Source organism: Helianthus annuus, chromosome 15, assembly GCF_002127325.2.
Source record: "Helianthus annuus cultivar XRQ/B chromosome 15, HanXRQr2.0-SUNRISE, whole genome shotgun sequence".
Lineage (NCBI taxonomy): Eukaryota > Viridiplantae > Streptophyta > Magnoliopsida > Asterales > Asteraceae > Helianthus > Helianthus annuus.
Window position 1 is genome coordinate 35,696,428 of NC_035447.2, and position 2,330 is coordinate 35,698,757.

The 2,330-nt window shown below is 42.8% G+C and overlaps 1 protein-coding gene across 1 annotated transcript; it reads right to left on the bottom strand.

The window, feature by feature from the left end:
* Window positions 1-960: 960 nt before the first annotated feature.
* Window positions 961-2,079, bottom strand: LOC110913741. The gene has a single exon (XM_022158564.1). It carries the CDS (start codon window positions 2,077-2,079, stop codon window positions 961-963), a length of 1,119 nt encoding a protein of 372 aa, XP_022014256.1.
* Window positions 2,080-2,330: the final 251 nt, after the last annotated feature.

Genomic DNA, 2,330 nt, shown 5'->3' on the forward strand with positions numbered 1-2,330 from the left:
ACGAAGTTGATGATAGCCAGATCGAAGATCGATCTTGGAGAAACAACTTGCACCTTGGAGTTGATCAAAGAGGTCGTCAATGCGAGGAAGTGGATATCGATTTTTAATAGTAAGCTTATTGAGCTCACGATAATCGATGCACATTCAAAATGAACCATCTTTCTTTTTAACGAATAGAACAGGAGCACCCCAAGGAGAAGTACTGGGTCGAATGAAACCCTTGTCAAGAAGCTCCTGAAGTTGGCTGGTAAGCTCTTGCATCTCAGATGGTGCAAGGCGATAAGGAGCTCGTGCAACAGGAGTTGCACCAGGCACAAGGTCGATACGAAAGTCAACTGATCGAGGAGGAGGAGGACCAGGTAAATCCTCAGGAAAAACGTCTGGGAAATCACACACAACTGGAACATCGCTTACGCATTTTCCCTTGCCCTTTTCTTCCACTACGTGGGCTAAAAAGGCAAAGTACTTTTTACGTAAGTATCTGTTCGCTTAGGTGCATGACATTAGCTTTAGAACATTGGAAGGTCGATCCCCATAAACATGTAGGGTATCGCCTGATGGAAGAGGCAAACGAACGTATTTTTCGAAACAGACAATTTCAGCATGGTTCTTTCGAAGCCAATCCATGCCAACTATGATATCGAAACTACCCAACTCCATGGGTATGAGGTCAATTGAAAAGGCATGATCATTCAAAGTGAGAGTACAATTACGAAGAACAGAATCGACACGAATAGACTTGCCATTGGCAATTTCGACTGGGAATGACTTAGGTAGTTTTGAGCGTGCGCATTTTAACAATGGTTCAATTTCTACAGATACAAAACATTTATCTGCACCAGTGTCAAATAAAATAGAAGCATACAAATTATTAATGAGGAACGTACCGTTCACGACTTCATTGTCGTTGCGTGCTTGCTTAGCATTGATAACGAATGCACGGCCACGTGGAGGCTGCTGCTATAAATCTTGCCTTAATTGAGGACACTGAGGTCGTAGGTGAGATGGATCCCCACATTTGAAACATGCCCTGACAACATTTGCTGGCTTTGGGTTTTGGGCTGGCATAGGGTTGCTGCGACAGTATGGTGCCAAATGCCCATAACGGTTGCAGGAGGTACAGTGTCTACATGGGCTCGTGGTTGGGTGATGAAAGTGGCAAATTGTGCACTTAGGGTTTGTTCCTGTGTATTGCTTCTTTTCTGGGTTCACTGGGTTAGGTTTTGGGTTTACAACTGGTATAACAGCGTTGCAAACTGGGGGTTGGTAAGCACGCTTCTTTCCCCTGTTGTTGTAAGGTTGGTGGGTGATTTGATGAGCGGGTTTTGAGGAGGGTGTAGGTTTAGATGCTGCTGCGATTTGTTTATCACGAACTCGATTATTATTCAAACTTGCCGCGAGGCGATACACATCCTCAATGTTATCCAACTTAGCCGCCTCGATGGTATCACGCATCGTAGGAGGCAACCCATTAATATACTTCCGAATGGTGCGATCTGTGGTCAACACCAAATGAGGCACGATAAAACATAACTGCTTGAACCGGGTAGTGTATGCAAGGTTTTCATCTCCAATTTGTTTGAGAGTCCAGAACTCTTCTTCTAACTTCTGCTCCTCATGAGGAGGGCAGAATTCCTCCATCATAAGCTGTTTGAGTTCTTCCCAAGACAACGCGTAGGCTAGCTCATTGGATCGAATGTTTCTCTCGTTAGTCCACCAGTCTAGTGCCCTGGCTTGGAAAACACCAGTGGCACTTCGAACCTTGAGTTCCTCTGGGCATTCACTATTTATGAATGTGACCTCTATGCTGTCAAACCATTCCAACATAGCTGTCACACCATCCTTCCCAGTGAAAGTTTTGGGGTTACAGGCAGTGAAGTGTTTGTAGTTGAATGAGACTGGTTTAGGCTGAACTACGCGAGAATCACCAGAATGATTTGGAGTGCTGGAGGCTTGAATCTCAGACACTATCTTTGGCACGATTCTGGCAATCTGATTTGCCATGAACGTCATCATTTTCTTTTTGGAATTAGCCTTGGATTTTCTGGGAGAGTGAGAGAACTGGCGAGATGACGACATCTAGAAATTCAAAACAAGAAATGGATGAGACTTTAATCATAATGTTTTTGTTTAGGAAAATTGATTTCATGTATGCATCACATAGCACATTGTTTTTCACATGAATTGTCAAATAGTTTCACATAGAATAACATAGCATTGCACATAAAATAACATGATGTTACACATAGAATATCATGTATGATGAAAGCAAGATAAATTTAGTTTGTTCACGATGGAGTAATTATTAATTGTTTTAGATTGCGATAATA

Bases quoted from the DNA above. Each gene is read 5' to 3' on its own strand.
- LOC110913741 (XM_022158564.1), bottom strand. From the start codon at position 2,079: ATGTCGTCATCTCGCCAGTTCTCTCACTCTCCCAGAAAATCCAAGGCT.